At 33.5% G+C, this 17,157-nt stretch overlaps 1 protein-coding gene across 3 annotated transcripts in view; it reads left to right on the forward strand.

Annotated features, from left to right (window-relative positions):
• The window catches only part of LOC110032433, a 26,899-nt gene extending 13,473 nt beyond the window's left edge, over nucleotides 1-13,426 (forward strand). The window contains exons 3-6 of one of the 3 annotated variants that reach the window (XM_020736070.1): nucleotides 3,241-3,285; nucleotides 11,771-11,842; nucleotides 11,968-12,239; nucleotides 13,007-13,426. In XM_020736070.1, coding sequence (XP_020591729.1) covers nucleotides 3,241-3,285; nucleotides 11,771-11,842; nucleotides 11,968-12,239; nucleotides 13,007-13,225 — 608 coding nt within the window. In that variant the 3' untranslated portion in view covers nucleotides 13,226-13,426. Of the gene's footprint in view, nucleotides 1-3,240; nucleotides 3,286-11,764; nucleotides 11,874-11,967; nucleotides 12,240-13,006 lie in introns of all 3 variants that reach the window. The other 2 variants (XM_020736069.1, XM_020736071.1) reach the window with 2 other exon arrangements.
• The last annotated feature ends 3,731 nt before the right edge of the window (nucleotides 13,427-17,157 follow it).

Raw genomic sequence — 17,157 nt, forward strand, 5'->3', positions numbered from 1 at the left:
GCAATATGGGTGTCCTTTCCTACCAAAATTGGTATCCCGGACGCGTTGGCGCAGTCCAATTTGTTGTCGGAGGTCATCCAGAGAAGTTCGCGTTTTCACCCGTCCTTTGGGCTTAATTGAAGTCTGATTTCGCGCAATTTCGTGAACTTCGTGTATTTTGTGTGTGTACGTGACGAAAAAGTCGTGACGAATGTTTTCCTAAGGCTTGAAGTCCTATTTGGAACATTTTCTTTGAATCTACGCAACATAGCCCATAACCGCTCGTTCATAAGACGATGGTCTTGTGCCAAAGATGCTAGACATCAAAGGAAAATAGGAATTGGCTGAAATTTCTAGAAGGGTGAGTCTCAATTCTAGTTTTCTAAGATAGTCCATAGGAATTTCTAGAGCTAGAATCTAGGCTCTAAGGAGGAGAAGACAAGACCTCACAAAAATGAGGTCAACACTCGCATATTTTTTTGCTTGTAGATTGGGTTAGATAACATCCTCATTAGCATTTCATTTAGTATATTCTTTACAAACTTTTTATTTTTCAATACTAACAGGATTATAATTTCATTTGCGTTTCAGTTTTTGCCAAATATTTAGGTATTCATGCACTTTCACTTATGAAATTTCTGATTTTAGTTTATATTGTTAGATTTAGTAAACACCCTTTCTTTCTTGCCTTTTAACAATAATCTAACTTTCTGAACCACCGCATAAAATTTGCTGAACAAAAAATATTGTGAAGCGCATGATTAGATGACTCTGCTCATGAAGATGATGCATGCTGTGTATCCTATGAGAGCGTCATTAATAAATCTACATCACGATGATTTTAGGCACTGTTATGATGACATATCTTACTATGAGTGAATTTTTACAGATACCAAGGATTTTTTCCTTAAATTATGCTGTTATTTTCATAAAACCATCTGGGCTGTTTCTTAGAAGGTTTCTTCTTTTGATAAGGATTATGATATTCAAAGTGTTTTTGAGAATCTTAACATCAGTGTCTTTTAAATTATATATATTTTTCTCATTTGACCTTATAACTTGCAGATCTTCTTTGATAGTCTTCTGCAATATATTTTGTTCTGCTAAAGCTTATGCTAATTTCTAGTGTGGAAGCATAACGGTCGTTCTATCAAGTAGAAAGTATGTTTCAAAAGTCGCCTTGAATAGGTCATAATATAAGGAATTTGACTGACAGGATTATATTTTCACATCATGGAATTGTAATTTCTGTGAGGCGATGGGCCTATAAGCAAGAGTTTTAGAAGTATTTACTCTAGTTTGCTGTGCCTAAATGAGAAATGAGTTGATGATAGTTAGAGGAAGTGAGGAACATATTATTGATATAAATACAATATCAAAATAATGGAACTTTAAGGTTTGTTGGATAGTTCTTAAATGTTCTATAGAGATAAAAAGTATGTCAATTGCCGGGAGAGAAATCCAATTGATGGGAATATATCATCACGATGGACAGAATCACAGTTAACACACATGCTTGATATATCATACTTAGGTGGTGTTTGGCTTTAATATAGATTTAAGTTCAATAGGATTTATCAATTCTGATAAATCCAGATTTGCCAAATTCAATCGCAGATTGAGGAGCTCGCCAACGATGCAAAATAAATCCGTCTCATAATTGGATTTACTAAATTCGGATTTTCATCGTAAAACAGACGAAACATGAGAATAAAAAAGACGAAACACGCGAAAAATTGATTTAATGGAGCTTTGGATTTAATTTTCATTTTTTGTATGTTCGGTTGAATTTAAGTTAAATTCGTGACTAAATCCTATTAAGAGGATGCTACAAAACACCACCTTAGGATGATTTTGTGCTATGAACCGCTTTGTGTTGTAGACCAATTTAATTTATAAAATTTTGCATGTTCTTATACTAGTAAAAAATTTTAGTCACTATAGCTACCAAATGCTAGCTATCTCTCATTTCTCTTTTCTCTCACAATCTCTCTCTTATAGGTACATCTAGGGCTGTCAAAATGGCTCGTCGTTCTCGAACACGAAAAATAGCTCATGTTTGGCTCGTAAAATAACTCGTGTTCGGCTCGTTAGGCTTAACGAATGAGCCGAACATGAACAAATTTTTAAGCACAAAATGTAAACAAGTCGAACACGAAAAAATATTTGTTCACTCGTGTTCGGCTTGAATTAACTCGAAAGCAAAAATATATAAACAAATACTAATTTTTACTCGAGATTTTTAAATAATTAAATAAAAATGTTAGTTTTTATTATATATTAAATAAATGCTAATTTAAAAAAAAATTATTTGGGTGGTATATTTAAAAAAAAATATTAATTTATGTGTTAGATATGTGAATGAATATGATTTGTGTAGTATGGATGTAAATAACCGTAAAAATTCATAGCCACACATTTAAAAAGTATTCTTTAACAACTCACATGGGGAATCAGATCTAAAAAAGAATTTCTATTGTACATGCTACATAGTGGTATGAGGAAAATTCTCCTAACCAACTTTAGTCCCGCATCAGGATTTTTTTACTTGAAAACTTTTGTATGCCTTTATAAAAGGAAAACTTAGCATGGGTTTTGGCAACCATCAATTATCAAATCTTTGCACACAGGAATTTCTATATGAAATTTCTTTCTTTCTGCAAAATTAATTATCTAAGTAGTTAAATAAAAATAATTTAAATTATTAAGTTTATAATTTTTTGTAGTTGCTTGTGAGGGGGTAACATAAAATAAGGTAAAATGAATAGGTTGTGGGCTTCGCCATGTTTGATTTGTTTATAGGCTTAATTTAAACGAGCTAATTTCGAGCCTAATACGAGTTGAACACGAACAAAAAAATGTAAATCGAGTTGAACATGAACATGCTGATCACGAGCAATTTCCAACACAAGCTAATTTCCGACACGAGCTAGTTTCGAACGAGCCGAACACGATCTATGCTTGAGCTCGCTCAAGTTCTGCTCGTTTACAGCCCTAGGTACAACTCAGTAATGTTGATTGTTTTTTTTTTTTAGGTATGAAAATGTGAGAATGTGATTCTATTCCAGCGGTAGCATGCAGCAGGGTTTTCCCTATTATTGGTATAATAACATAAAACATTATGTTGATTTTGTTATTTTGTTGCTTTAACATTTGCACGTTATTCTTAACATTGATGTTCAATTTCAGTTTTATCTTCTGCTGCACCAACTTTTTTATAAAGTTTTTATTTGATGAATCATGCCATTTCAAAACCTGCAGCAACTAGAAGACTTGGGCGTTGGTACCGCTTCTACCTTTCAGCAGGTAATAGAATAAACGCATTTTGAATCTCAAGATAAGAGAACAATGGGAAGTGAAGAATATGTACAAATACGATGAAGACAGTTGCATGTTCTGCTGCATCAACATGCGCACTGTCTTTTTTCAATCCTATTAATAGATGAATCTGATTCTATGCTCTTTCTATGTAGAATATTCTGTTATCACATGATTGTTGCTTTCACAATCCACATCAAATAATGCGCAAACATTTTGAGAGTAACTTTTGTCCTCTAAGAAAAAGAAATGTTGTTCTAATCCAAAGTTTGATTTTAAGCATACATTTTTCTAGGAGTAAATTATTTATTTTTTTCTTTCAATTGATTATGATTAATGATTTGCATGAGCCAAATTTAATAGAGAGGCAATTATTATATTCTAGTTAGAATAATTTGAACAAGGCTAATGATGATCATGACGCAAATGATCTTTTACGTGTCGCCTTTTATATTGTTGGCTCTGAAAATTCGACAGCCCAAATTCTCATTGTTGTTGAGTACTTTTTTATTTGGTATTCTGAGTAAGTTTTTAGAAGGCAGATTGGATTGTAAATAAGACACTACCCATAAATTTCACCCTCATTTTAGAAAGACTTTTTAATATTGGGTTCAGGGTTTCCCATAGGCACAAGTCTTTATGATTAATTACCCATTCCGTAACAGCAGAACACTTTTTATTAAGACTAGTCAGTAAACATTGAATATTCAACGTATAGTAACAACAAACTTAAGGTTTTAGATTGATTACTTTATCATTTTAAGCTTAAAGTGAATAATGGGAGAAATGATGACAAACCCAATCAAAATCTCATCATTTTGTCGTCTGAGGTCGTCATGGTCCCTCATGTACTTTGTAAGAGGAGTTAATTTACTCAACTTGACTAAAGGTTTCTTTAAATCAACCATCTTTTGCATCGTCCAAGAGAACTTGTAGATCTGAGGTGAATATTTGTTTAAGGGGACAAATTTAAGTTGACTTTAGCTAACAAAAAATTGTGTCAACCAATTGTACCATTATAATTCACAACTCGATGATAGAAAGTCATTGGGGAATATACGGGTTACAATCTTGACTGTAATATAATTATTTCATTTGGCGGCAATCATTTGGTTATAAGTCTCTGGTGTAACAACAATTTTTTGTGAAGTCGTTTGGCTAAATCACACAGACAAAAAACTTGGGTCACGTCTTTACTGTGTTATATTACTTTAAGTGTGGATATAGTGGTGTACTCAACGTTGCATTAACTATTTGTGAGTTAAAGTCAATCAAAAGTTTGTCATCCCGATAAATTGTTGTGAAGGGTGGATGAGATTGACTTTAAGTCTTTAAGCGTTTAATTTTATTTAAGTGATTAATTTGATGCTTTGATAATTTTATTTGAAAATTATATTTAAAATATGACTCATTTGGTTGAGATTTTCAATCAATATGGTTTTCATTAGGGATTTATGTAATCTGGAATCTTATCGACTGTTGTTGAAAATTAGAATTTACTTAGGGGTTCTATTGGTTAAAAAGGAATATTAAAGAAATTAAGGGGTTTATTTGTAAAGTATTGTAATAACATATTTAAGCCCATGTTATGAATGTATATATTAAGTTTTAGAGCAATTACTATGGTCTCTGTACGTTGCGATCTCAGAGTCGCTTTTCCTACTAACATTAATCCTTATTGTATTGCAAGGGAATTATGGCTTCGTTGTGGGGAGAGTGGGGAGAGGTTGGGTCGGTGCGAAGGAGCGAACAACAGCTTCAGGCAAGAAAGAGTGGGATCGCTTGTGAGGCAGGGGTGTGGAATGGTGAGTAGTGAATCAACTTTGACACATAAGTGAGATAATCTATGATTTCATGTTAGTCTTGCGACATAAGGAGTGCATATGACTTTGATTCGGTGTGAGGAGGCGAAATGATTCCAACTTTGGTTGAGTTGGGCTCGTGAAACTGAGGAAGGATCTTTGGCATACGTGCGGTTAAGGCTCTTGTGCGATAGTAGATGGAGTAGGGGGAGGCTGACCAAAGAAAGGAGCATGACATTGAAGCTGTGGGCTAGTTTGCGAGCGTGTAGGCTTTGGCGAATTGATTTGTGCGATCGAGACAACAAGTAACAGGCGAAACTTCGACTCTTTAGGCTTCGGCAGAACGACATGGAAATTGTCTGAGTACAAGAAGGAAGTTGCATGTGATCGGGATTTGGATCCTTGTGATTAAGGATGTCCGGAGAAGGAGATGGTGTAGAGACTAAATGATTGAAACTTCTAGGGAAGATTGATCTTGAGGGTTTGAACGTATTGATCAGACTCATGCATGGAGCTAACGTCTCCACGAGAGACACTACCTCGACACTTGCTCCGACGCAGGTGAAGCTAAATCTCCTTTCTATATATCATAAATTTGATTGACCGGTCACTTATCTGAGTTGGTCATGTCGGATCGAAACTGCTCTAATAGGGAAGAGATTAGAGGCATATCTGACAGGACTCAAGGCTGAGCCAGAGGGTGACACTGTTGATGAGGATGAGTGGAGGATTACACATGCCTTTACATCTGGTTTCTCAACTTGATGTTTCCATCGATTGTCGCATCAATGGATGACATTCGAGGTGAAGACATCTGGCCAAAGTTGAAGAGGACCTATGTTGGGACTGAGAACCACACGACGGTGTTCCAGATTCAACGTGACATAGAGGCAGTAGTACAAGGTGATCGATCGATTCAAGTGTACTCCATAGAGCTGGAGCGGTTGTGGGCAGATCTTGATCACTTCTCACCGATATCGAGTTATGGCAATCCAGAGTACAATAAAGGGGAGATTTTTACACAGATGAGGACTATGCAGTTTCTGGCCCCTATGAACTAATCATTTAATTATATGAGATTTATCCTCCTAACTCAGGCGACTATCCCTTTACTGGATGAGGCCATTGCTATGATGATATAGGAGGAGAGTCTCATGAAGCTATACTCTAAGCCGAGTGGACTTCTGAGTGCGTGATCTCCTTTGGTTGCTTCGGGCTCAAGTCTAATAAGTGTCTAGGGGGAGATTCATAAGTGTTGCAACTGTGGTGAAGAGAAATATGTGGACGTGGATAGGACTGTCAAAACGGCTTGTTGTTCGCGAACAGCTCGGTTAAGAAGCTCTGGTTCGGCTCGTTTGCAAAGTTAACGAGCCGAACACGAACAAATATTTGTTCATTAGAGTTCGGCTCGTTTTGACTTAAAATATTACTAATCAATTATGTATATATAATCTTTGATGAGTAGTATTTTTTTAAAAAATAATTGACTACAAGACTACAAACATTTATAATCAATTAAAAGTATTAATTAAGAAAATAGAATAAAAATTATTATATTCGATTCAAATGATGTTTTAAATTTTGTCTCAATCCTTGACATCTTATGACTATGTGATTATAGTTGTCAAAATGACTCTTTGTTCGTGAGCGGCTCGTGTTCGGCTCGCTAAGCAAACGAGCCGAATATGAACTCACTTTTTGAGCTCGAAATATAAACGAGCCGAGTCTGGGCTCGCATGAGTTCGACTAGTTTACACCCTTAGACGTGGATATGGTGGAGATCGTGGTCGTTGTCGTAATGGCTGAAAATGTGGAAAAGGGGGCTACCAGGCTAATCTGATGGCAATAGAAGAGAGAGAGATGGGTGGTTTTTACAATGACGACCATGAATGTCTAGAGTTGCTGAAAAGAAAGCAGAAAACAACAGGAGATGGGGCTAAGTATGCTTCCAACCAGTTGTCATCAAGGGGTAACATTGTCACTTTGCTCACTCTAACAAATGTACTTATGATTTATATGTCTTGCTTTTATTTCTATCGCAGAATCATCAGAATGGATGGTAGATTTTGGTGCATCTCGATATATGACAGGTACTGCTAGAGAGTTTTTTTCTTATACTCCCCTAATAGTACTAGAGAGTATTAAGACTATTGATACTACAAACACAACCTGTAGTAGGTAAGGGTACAGTGAGGGGTGCCAATTATATGACTTTATCCAATGTTTTGCTTGCTCATTTTTTTCTAGTGAATCTTTTATTCATTACTGCATTTATTATCCAACTAAAAGTTATTGTTTTTTTAATATTCTTAAGGCAATCTTCTAAGAGAAAGAAACGGGCTGGATACTTGGGACTGGAATGTGGCGTAGCGGACTCTGATACTTGGACCGGGAGGGGATGAACTTATCTTTGACATCCATAATAGAGTGCTGGAGTAGGAGGATCTGAGAGGAGTGTGGATGATGTGTTGTTGTTATATCACAGACATATGGAATACTCTCGTTTTAGTTTATTGTGTCGGCTGTATCATTCCTTCTATGAAAAGAAAAAAATATACAAAAGCTTGTTTGTGATGTTTGTGAGTATTGCAAGTTTAGTGGGAGCTCTTATATTAATTCTAGAATAAGAGTTTTTTTTTTGTTTTTAACTTATACATGCTGATATTTGGGGGCGTTGTTCTGCAAGTTTTATGAATGTTTATCGATATTTTGTGACCTTTATTGATTTCTTTTTTCGTGTTACGTGGTTAAATTTGATGAAAGTAAGGGTGATGTGTTTTCTTGCTTTAAATACTTTCACAAGGCAATCCAAACTCAATATGATGCAGTAGTGAATGTATTAAGCTCTGATAATGAGACAGTATACGGACAAAGCATTTGAGGAATACTTGAAAGCCCAAGGGATACAATATTAAACCACATATCAATGCACACAAACACAAAATCGAGTAGCTGAAAGGAAGAATAAACACCTTCTAGAGGTAGCACAAAGTATGATGATCTCAATGGATGTCTCATAGCATTTATGAGGGCAAACATATTTGGCAGTTGCTCAATTAATTAACATGATGTTCTCTAACGTGTTGGATTGGATGCCTATATGTCAGATGTTGAAAGAAGATATTAGTTGGATCCTCCCATTGAATGTGTTTTGTTGTGTTTGTTTTGTGAAGGATAACCGACCATCAGCAGGGAAACTGAATCTCAGAGCTGTGAAAGGTGTGATTATAGATAAACTACCTAGAAATGATATGTATGTCGGAGCTCGATAGAGAAGAGACTGTTTGTGAGCATGAATGTGTCATTTAGAGAATTTGAACCGTACTGCACTCATAAGGTGGCCTCACCCTTTGGCAACTCGTCGAATACTGGAGATATGAGACAAAGGAGGTGAGTAGCAATGGAGAGAAAGTGGTAAACATGAGAGCAATGTCTTGTCCTGTGATGTGGGATGAATTGGTCGATGAATCAAAAAAAGAGGAGAGTAAACCCAGAGGTGGTGGGATTTAAGCTGAAAACGAGCTAAGGTGTATACACAAAGAAGGAAGCAAAATGAAGAAATAGTGTCTGCAATGCCACTTGTTTCAGCTAGTCCCTTGTCCCGGTCTTCCCCGACTCTTGAAACACTTGTACCATCCACCTTTTGATTCAGAATTCCTAGGTGATATGATTCTTCCTTCTCCTAACCCTCCACCTTAAGGAGAACCTCTTTGCAACAATGCGGGGCATCCTTCCGATCATTTTGAGTGGGAACAACATTGCTAACGTTATTTCATATTCTAACATATCACCATTATATGAAACATTCATTGCATCTTTGGACACTGTCTCTATACCCAAGTGTTGACAGGTTGCTAAGGAAGATTTCAAGTGGAAAATGACACTGCATGAAGAGCGTAGGACTCTCGATAAAAACCAAACATGGGAGATAGTGCCACTACCCGAGGGAAAAAAAGGCAGTTGGGTGCAAGTGAAACTTCACAGTGAAGCAAACTCCATAGGGGAAGGTAAAATAGTACAAAGCATGACGTGTTGTGAAAGGGTATAGGTAGCATATGATATTGATTATGATGAAACTTTTGCACCAGTAGCAAATATGGCACAGTGAGAACACTGATTTCTCTGACAGTGAATGGTGGGTGGAGGTTACATCAACTTGATGTGAAGAATGCATTTTTTCATTGTGAGTTACTGAAGGATGTATATATGAAGATACCTCCAGAATTTGGTACAACCCAGGCAATGTTCAAGGTGTGTGGGCTCAAGAATTCACTATATGTTTTGAAACAGTCTCTTCGAGCCTGGTTTGACAAGTTAAGAAAAGCTATGTTGAGCATGGGATTTCAACAGATTAATGCAGACTATACAATGTTCTTTCGACAATATGAATGTCACACCACTATGCTTATGTATGTTGATGACATTATTGTCATCGGTGATAATGAGGTAAAAATTATCCAATTAAAGGTAAGATTGGACAATGAATTTAAGGTGAATGATCTTGGACAACTCAGATACTTTCTTGGGATTGAAGTGACTCGTGGACTTGAGGGGATGATCCAGCCCTAGAGAAATTTTGTACTAAATCTCCTCACGGAAATAAGCATGTTGGGATACGAATCTGCAGTCTCTCCAATTGACCAAAAGGCCAAACTGAGTGTAGAGGTAGGAGAACCGGTTGATCATGAGAGGTACCAGAGATTACTGGATCATTTGATCCATCTGTGGCACCCGACCTGTCATCTTTTTTGTATTGAGCATGGCGAGTTGCTACATGCATGGTTCAAGGAATGATCATATGAGTGCAATGTATCAGATATTGAGGTACCTGAAGGTGCACCAACGAAGGGGTTGATCTTTAGGAAAAATTGACATGTAGATATTGAGGACTTTTGTGATGTTGACCAGACGAGTTGTGTAGATGACAAAAGATCTACCTTAGGATATTGCATGTTCGTAGGGTGCAACTTGGTCTCTTAGAAGAGCAATAAATAGTCTTTAATAGTGAGGTCAACAACAGAGGTTGAGTACTGGGTCATGGCCTTAGGAGTTGCTGAGATGATGTGGCTGAGAGCCTTGTTGGTCAATCTTAAGGTGGGCCAAGGAACTCAATTGAAGTTGTGGTGTGACAACAAGTCAACAACCAACATTACCAACAACCCGTTGCAACATGCTAGAACCAAACATGTAATTTTGAAGATTTGAATGGTATGCATGTAAATGTGAATATCTAGGTGTTAGATAACTCTATTGTGCTTACAGAGGATTAGGTTCATAACCTAAATCAATTGACTTTATTTAAATGTCCTTTGAGCTAAATTGGAAAATAGATCTCTACAGTGGAATTATTCTTTCAACTTTGCCATCATCGTAGAATTCAAGCATTTGAAATATCTATGTTTGAAATTTGGTACTTGAATATCTATAAAATGTTAGGTTTTGTCAACACCAGCTCTTAAGTGGAGGATCATATTATATGATTTGGACTTACAAGTTTTACTATATGTGATTTAGACATTATTGAAATTTTTTACACGTGTCAACTCCAATTTCTAGGAGGAGGATTAGACTAATTGAGTAGGATTTTCAACATTACTTTATAGACAAGATGACCCGATTGAAAACATACATGATTTGATTATCTTGAAGTAGATTTTTTGAAAAATGAGGGGTTTTAATTTTAAAATAATCATAAATTCTCTTAAAGAATTTTGCACGCTTATCAGAGCAAAAAAATATTTGAGTGCAAGTTTAACTTTGACCTGTATATCATTCTCAGACCATTTAATATTAAACACTTAGTAGATTTACTGGAGCATATGTAGGTATTTTAAACATTATTTGAAGTTAACCACAATATTCTCAAAACTAATATTTGAACATTTTATATTGGTTGAAGCACATGTGGGTATGATTTTATATGCTTAAATAACTTAAAGTATTTTATAGGCTTCAAGCAACTTGCATGGTTTTTTGAAATATGAGATGAAGTTTGTTTCAAAAAACATATGTAAAAAGTTGGGATTATGCATAACTAACCCATTTATATATATGTTCGAGTTTACATTTAGAAATTAAATAGAATATCATTGTCCTCATAAGTGGAGGAAAATGCCCCATATAACTTAAGTCACTTTATACAAGGTTGCACTTTTTATATTCAACTTTGCATAAAAAAAGGACATGATTTTCGCAACAATTGTTATAACGTAGCGATTGAGTAAGCACAAAAAGTTATTATTTTCTGGGTTAGGTAGCTTAATACACGCGTTCATACATTTCGTACGTGTAAGCACCTGTCAGGTTCATATTCACACTATTAAGTAACAAATTAACATTTTCATTACTAAAATTATGGGAGAAGTGTTAAAATGGTCCCCTAATTCGTTGCAAGGTCATTTTAGTCCTAGAGTTTATGAAAATATCAATTTAGTCTCCAGAGGCCTTTAATATTTGTTGAAATAGTTCTTACTGAGGACTATTTTAACTCTTATTAAAAGATTCTAAGAACTAATTTGATACTTTTATAAACTCTAGGATTAAAATGGGCCTATTTACATAGTCAAGGAATTATTTTGGCACTTTACTCCTAAAATTATTCACTTCTACCTTGCTTCTGGTGTTTATCTTTTTTTTTTTAATATTATGTAATCTGCATGTTAAAGGTTCAGCCATGCTCATAGGAAGGCTGCTGATTGATAGGTCTGCAAATTCATGCCTTGAACACATATTAAGCATTGAAGGTAGTAGAATGCAAAGAGAATTGGCAAATATGTAATTTCTCATCCTCAATTTTTTATTTTTATTTTTATTTTTGAGTGAATTTGTTTGTTTTCCTGTAAGCATCTTTTTACATGAATGTGAACAGAAATTCATTGCTGCCCATATTTTGCATGTTTTAACATGCAATTTCATGATAGTATATTATGGAAGCATAGAGAAAGCCCTTCAAGAATGCAGCTGGTACACAAGTATTTTTATCCAGAGGTAGTATTTACTGATCTAAAACCAGATGAGCCCCTCATAAGGTTGAGGGCAAGGAATGCCTATGAAGATCAAACCGCTTCCGGGCGAACGGAAGACAATGATGGCAGCTGCGATGATGTAGATGCCAAAACACAGTCGACTAGTCAATCAAAGGTAAAAATGCAATCTTGATATTGCACTTTTGTCGGGTTATAACATACGTAGGGGCTATAATTGAATCGAGTCTAGATGAGTAACACCGCGTTCAAACTTTTAATTTATTTCCTTATCTTATTCAAGTCAAAGTAGGAGATAAGACGAGTTTTAAAATCTTGCTCAAGCTTATTTATCCGTTTTCTTTTTTGTCTGAGTTCAAGCCGTACTCATGTACATATAGTTATATGGTTCGTGCTAATAATTTAAACATATGTGCTTATTTCCAGACATAAATAAATTTATGAGTTTTATTTAATATTGATATAATTTATTAAATATTATTTATTTAATTTAGTTAAGCTCAAATAGCTGTAAAACACAGAAGCAATTTTATATATTTATCTATTTGTTTGTTATTTGTATCATATACCTATATCTTAAATAATATACACAAATTTTAAAGAGCACATGACTTAAAAAGTTGATATGAGAACTTGAAATAAATCATCAAATAAAAAAAAAATGTAAATCATCATTAAATGAGCATTTTATTGAATTCTTAGTGAGTTACCTGTTGAACAACAAACAAGCATGTTTACGATCATAAATGAATGTCATTGTTTAGGCTCATTTCTTTACATGCTTAGATTTTAAAATTTTGTTTTATCTTGTTCGATTATTTAAACCCCTCTTGAACGAGTATCGAATTATTTATCGAGTGCACTAATTCTCTAAGTATACATTTACATTCCATTGTTGATGTTCTTCACGTAAATGCACTACAGAGAAATCCAAGTAATGCAAATACATCCCAAAGCAATCCGGGCGAAGATCTCCTTGCAGACCCACTGGAATTCATCATCTTTGGCAATCAAGAACCGAGCGAGCAAATTCGTGCTGATGGTGCGGAAAACCCGAGAAGTCGGCGACGTGCCCATAGGACAGCTCGCCGGCACCACCGCGACCACCATACTGAAACACATTCCCATTCAACAGAAGGTTAGCTGAACTCTTTACAGAACTGAATAATCTGACTATGCTGGAACAGATTGCTTCTTTAGATTAGCCTTCATAATCATAGCCTCTCCTTATTTTGATTGCTGAATTTGTTACACTTTTAGGGTTGGGATCTAAAACCTAAGCAATTCTTTTTTAGCAATTTTTTTAGTAGTTTTGCAAAAACTGGATGAAGAACTTCAGTTTAATAAAAGAGCTTAGTAGTCTTGTTAATTATCAATGGTTATTTTTATGATTTTTTAATTTTCTTTTGAATTGTTGAATGTATGATCTTGAGGGGTGTAAATGTGCCAATTTTATGCAAGTAAATGAAATAAAAATTTAGGGGCATTTACATACATTCCACCCAATTCTTATGTAATCAGATATCTAATGCCTAAATTTTTTTTTTTACATTTCTAACACTCAAATCTTCCATATTACATTAACAATAAAATTATTTGAATTTTCTAAAAAAAAGTGAAATACATTTTTTCATATATAGATAAGGTGGCCCATATAAAAATCAAAATTTATATGTTAGATATGTAAATAAATAAGAATTGAGTGATATGCATGTAAATCTCTCAAAAATTTATGTGGCAATGAATGTGTAGGAGATTTAGAAATCTAATCCATGAAAATATGAGTGCATAATAGTTATGTATCCATGCACACATATAAGTTTAAACAAGTGAAGAAATATATGAACTTATACGCATAAATATGTTTATTATCAAATAAGGGCATTTGTTATACAAGTATCTTAATCTCGTGATTAAGAACTGTTTTTTAATAAAGATTTGTTTGGGACAACTGCAACTTATTAAAAAACAGTTGTGAAATGTAATTTGATGTTAAAAAAATTGTGATAGCTATTATTTTTTATTTAAAGTCAGGCAACAGCTAAAAAGCTGTCACCTGACCTAGCCAATAATGCTGAGAAAAGATAGATTTAAGTGGTAGCTTTTTGAAAGAGCTAATCAAAAACAGTTTATCCGAACAAACAAAACTGTTGTGTGGTACCGCACCGCCACCGCACCGTTGCCCCTAACGAATCCTAAGAGATTTTAGGTTCAAGTGTGTATGTGTGCGTGAACAAAATTATATATAGTATATATATATATATATAAAGAATCGGTATTTGGCTCCCTTATGCGGTAGGGCCTACGGTGAGAAATTTGTGCCATGTGTTATTATTCGAGGACCACCGCTCCACGAGGGTTCGAAGCTGGTTAAATAAAATAGCTTAAAAAAGCAATTATAAATGAAGGTTAGTTATCGAGAAAGTATAAATTTATCATGATTTTTTTAGAGCACAAATAATAATTCATAAACATTTATTTGTGGCTTCCAAGGATTATTTTTTTTCTTATTTAATTTCTAAATTTTAAATAAAAATTTTATCTCTTTGTCTGATGAGTGGCTGAGTTTTTTTTTTTATTTTGATGCACGCCCAATTTTTTTTATTGTTTAGCGTCAATTTTATTTTTTATTTAAATTTAAATTCTAAAATATATTTATTTAATGTGCTCTTTTAATATATATTTTGTATTTTTAAAAATAAATTAACATATTTTTGAAAATATTTTAAATATTTTGAGTAATTTTAAAAATAATCCTATATTAAATATGTCAAATACGTTCTTTTTTAAAATTATAAATAAAAAACAAATAAATAAAAATTAAAAGTGATCTCTAAATTTATTATCAATTAATTATTTCTAATTAATGCCTTACTATATTTTTTTAATATATATTTATTTTCAAGGTTTTCATTTTGAATGTTGCCAAATTTGTTAATAGTGACTTCTTACCTAACATTGTGATATGTACTCGGATCATTTCTAAATTTTAATTTTATTGTTTTACTTCAAAATATTTTTTCTTTTTTAAAAAAGTTAAAACAGCCATTTATTTATTTAATAAAAAAAAACAGAAAAAATAAATTCATTTTTAACAATTTTTTTTTTACATTTATAATTACTTTTTAAAATTAATATTTATATTTTTTATTAAACTAAACTTTCTTATCTTAATTAAGTATTTATACTTTATTATGTGCATTAATCGGCTCGTTTGATAAAATAAGTACTTTGTACTTGTAGTTAATCTTTTCCTGATTTTAAATATGTAAATTTAACTTAAAAAATCAAATTAATATAATTTTGATATATTTTATACGCTGTTTAATATAGTTGAGATTGCTAATTTTTTTTTTCGCTGTAGCTTTATTTATAATTTTTTTCTAGTAAATAAATGAAAATAAATCCTTTATTGAAATGTTTGATATCATTGACTAATTTTTAACCTCCTTTAATAAATGATTTGCACCTGTAGAATTATTATTGATGTCGCTCAGAAGATTGATTACCACAGAGTGATAATTTAATATTTTAGTGTTACACGGTGATTCAACACACATCGAGTTTTATTAGTGGAAAAAAACTCGAAAAATGAAAAAAATAATTGGGCATAGGTGAATCAAAATAATTCACTTTAAGTATAAATATGTACCATTCTCTCGCAACTCGGAGAGAATGATTACAATTTTCCATCGGATATAATACTTGGCAGTATAAAATATATAGAAAACTTCAGGAATTCTAAAAGAATCGCCGTGTTCTGAATATAATGGTCGTAAGCATTGGCCGCTACATCTTCAATACGACGATAGCAAGCAGGGGTTGCTGATAACGATGAGCAGGAGTTGTTGGTGGTGGTTGGCGGTAGCCGACATACGATGGCCAATGATGGTCTGTGTCTAGGGAGGTTGGGAATTTTTGTCGGGTTTTCAACATCGCACTAAACGTTACAACAATACTTTTGATATATTGTTAGCCAGTATGGATCGTCGAAGACGACGAACATGGATGGCCAGTTATGCTTAGGTCTGTAAATGAATCAATACACTCGATTAAGACCGAACATGTTCATTCAGATAAGTAAATAATCAGGCTTAAATAATTTTTAAAAGCCTAGAGGTTAAATGAACTAAACATGAACATAGTCGAACTAGTTCACTTATATTCACGAACAAACTCATTTATTGTTCAACAAGTAACTCATTAAATACTTGATATTAAACTCGATGATAACTTGTATCATATATGATATATTATTTAAATAAAATTTAATTAACTATAATTTATTTAATTATAGATATAATTGTAATATATTGTCACATCAAAAATATTTTTTGATTAATTATTAAGTATATATTTATTAGAGTAAAGTTCAGGTGTTAGATGTGAAAATATATAAGACTTATGTGACATGTATGAAATGCTGCTTAAAATTAACTTTAAACCTCCACAAATCTCACTCTCTCTAACCACTTAAAGTTTTGCATCTCCTGGTTTTGCACGAAAGCTCGAGTTGCTAGGACGTGTAACCATCAAAGGAAACGATCAGATCACATGTGCAATGATCTCTAAGACTCTAGTCTCTCGTATCTTCTCTTCCACCCTGCTTATAAATTATACCCATTTAAAAAGGGGTGTTGAGTAAGCATGGTGCAATAATTGTAAGTTTATATATGATTTCAATGACTCAATATAAAAGACATCTACAAAATTACTCAAAAATATTAGGAATAAGACAAATGCATATCACTATGAAAAAACTTACATTTGAATGAGTTCGGTGCAAACTTGGAAGTATGATCATGTTAAAATATAAGTGATTACATCTCATATTATCATGGTTCACGAGTTACCTTTCATTTTTATAGAGTTTATAATCGATAAATTAGTATGTGCGATCAAATTTGTAAATTTATTTATTGATTATTTTATATAAAAATCTAAATACTCGTTTAAATTTTTAGCTTGCTTATTAGCTTGGTTAAACACCTGTTCACTTGTCATAGACAAATCAATTAAAAATCAAGTTCAAACATTGAAAAATTTAAACTTGAACAATATATGAAAGGTTCACA

Source organism: Phalaenopsis equestris, unplaced genomic scaffold (genome assembly GCF_001263595.1).
Source record: "Phalaenopsis equestris unplaced genomic scaffold, ASM126359v1 Scaffold000938, whole genome shotgun sequence".
NCBI classification, from domain to species: Eukaryota; Viridiplantae; Streptophyta; class Magnoliopsida; order Asparagales; family Orchidaceae; genus Phalaenopsis; species Phalaenopsis equestris.